At 35.6% G+C, this 2,371-nt stretch overlaps 1 protein-coding gene across 1 annotated transcript; it reads left to right on the top strand.

Moving 5' to 3' along the window:
* The first annotated feature begins 863 nt into the window (after nucleotides 1–863).
* Nucleotides 864–1,619, top strand: LOC133036127 (E3 ubiquitin-protein ligase SGR9, amyloplastic-like). Its single transcript, XM_061112621.1, has one exon. It carries the CDS (start codon nucleotides 864–866, stop codon nucleotides 1,617–1,619), a length of 756 nt encoding a protein of 251 aa, XP_060968604.1.
* The last annotated feature ends 752 nt before the right edge of the window (nucleotides 1,620–2,371 follow it).

The raw sequence follows: 2,371 nt of genomic DNA, 5'->3' as shown, positions 1-2,371 counted from the left end.
TAGTTGATCTTAAGATTAAAAGAATCTAAATCCTGATATGCTTAGGCTCAACTCAGGAGTGATATTCATGTTCTTTGATTTATTAGTTAAGCCTACTTTTGGGTCAGGGTGATACGTATATTTTGGGAACATGATAGTATGATTGAGTGGGAGTGCTGAACATAAATATGGAATCTATAGCCTACTTGGTGTATAGAAGTCAAGTGATGATTCCCTTCGAGCTTAGCAAATAGAAGTAAATGGATGAGCTCTTGTTTAACTGACTAATTATTAGATCACTAAACACCATTTACAGGTAGCTAAGTGTTTTAAGGGGCAAAATACATTGAGGGGTGAGAACGGTAAAGAAATCCCTTCCCTTCGAGCTTAGCAAATAGAAGTAAATGGATGAGCTCTTGTAAATATGTTTTTAAAACCATAAAATATTGTAATTAATGAAGAAAAGATTGTGAGTGGGAAGATTAAAAAATAAACGCAACTAACTAACAGAGAAAATGTTTAGCAAAAAGTGAGCAAATGATGTAGAAAAAAAAAAATAGGTGGCAATTAATTATTGGAGGGACAGGAATGGGATAGAAAATTGGGGACAGGTGATTTAAATGTTTCTATGAATTCAACGGTAAAAAAATTTCAGTTGACTGGTATATTTGAATTCATTATCACTGTTTCCTTATTTCTTCCCTCCTTTACAACTTACAACAGCTGTATATATATGTACACCAACAACACTCTTCTTAGAATCCATTATCAAGAGTTGTTTCCTTAATTTCCCTCCCGCCTCCTCTTCCATTTGAAATCCCCCAGAAAGAAAGTTGTTATCTTTGGCTTCCTAGTGACCGTTAATTTTGAATTTTAATTTTACAATGGCGGCACTGCCTCTGTTTGATTGTCATTACGACATAAACGTGGTCTGTAACGATGGAGAAGCAGTCTTACAGCAACAACAGCAGCAACAACGGCGGCCAATAGTGACGACGAATGATAAATTCATAGCCTTTCATGTCAACTTTCGCCACATACTCCTTGATATCCACCGCCTCATCGACAGTCGTCACTACTATACGGTGGTTCCTTTTGCCCAATACTTATCTGATTATTTAGCAATCACTGAATATATTCTGGCTGGAGTAATGGGCACCCCTTCCATCCAAATCCCATCTTCATTAACTTCACGAATTGCTACTGCTTACGTTTTGCCCATAATTCATGATTATTATTCTAATAACTCCCAAGCTTTGGGTCTCAATATCTGTCTCGATATCACTGCCCTAACTGCTAGTATTGAATACCAACACCAACAACAACAAGAGCAAAATCAGGAGAATATAAATATTAATGTCAATATTCCTGCAGCGAAAGACTCCATAAGGGCTCTCAAGGAGTTAAACGATGTGGGTCTGATGAGTACTTGCAATTGTACCATATGTTTCGAGAAGATGGTGCCGTCGTTGGGTGATTCGTGTGATGATGATGATGATGATGATGAGATTGAGATGAGCAGCAGAGTGGTTGTTGAGATGCCTTGTTCTCATGTGTTTCACAAGGATTGTATTGTTCGATGGTTGGAGACCAGTCATTTCTGCCCTTTGTGCCGTTACTCAATGCCCACTGCCAATTGATTTCATCCTCTTCATCCTAATCCTAATCCTAATCCTAATCCTAATCATAATCATAATATTACCGTTGTCTATAGCTACCTACTATACATACTGATCAATTTTCAATACTATATCTTTGTGTAATTTTCAATTTTGTCATGATTAACACATGAATTGTTCTAATATTAGTCCTCTTCTAAAGGGAAAATGATAGTGATATCTTTTATTGGACAAGAATGTATGTGTTCACTTACTCATTTGAATATAAGTTTGATTTGTTATGATTCATTTACTCTGTTCTTGTACTTTCAAGGTCCAGAATTAAGAAATTAATGTCTGTTGTGTGTGCAAATTTCAATGATTCAATGTAGTCTTTTTCTTAGTTAGAAAAGGGAAGATGATAGTGAAAGCTTTTCTTGGCCGAGAATGAGTTTATTTACTCATTTGTAATGAGGAAACAATCATGATGGAGAAAAGTTTGAATGGATAAAGATAGGGTAATGAATAAAGGTTTTGTTTTTTCTATAATTGTGTTGATCAGGCTTGTTTATCTCTAACTTATGATTAGTTTACTCTGTTCTTTCACTTTCAATAAAGTTTAGAATTAAGAAAACAATATAGTCCTTTTCTTAGTTAGAAGATGATAAGATGATGAATAAAGTTTTGTAGCTTTGTTTTTCTACGATGACCACAACGACCCTCGAAACCTCTCTTCTCCGCTTCAAAGTTCTATGGGAAGCCTAATACCGCCCTGACTCTCTTCTGGTTTTTTC

The sequence above is a fragment of the Cannabis sativa genome, chromosome 3 (genome assembly GCF_029168945.1).
Source record: "Cannabis sativa cultivar Pink pepper isolate KNU-18-1 chromosome 3, ASM2916894v1, whole genome shotgun sequence".
Classification (NCBI taxonomy): Eukaryota; Viridiplantae; Streptophyta; class Magnoliopsida; order Rosales; family Cannabaceae; genus Cannabis; species Cannabis sativa.
Note: the sequence above shows the minus strand (reverse complement) of the source record. Positions and strands in the feature narration are given on the sequence as shown.

Bases quoted from the DNA above. Each gene is read 5' to 3' on its own strand.
- LOC133036127 (XM_061112621.1), top strand. From the start codon at position 864: ATGGCGGCACTGCCTCTGTTTGATTGTCATTACGACATAAACGTGGTC.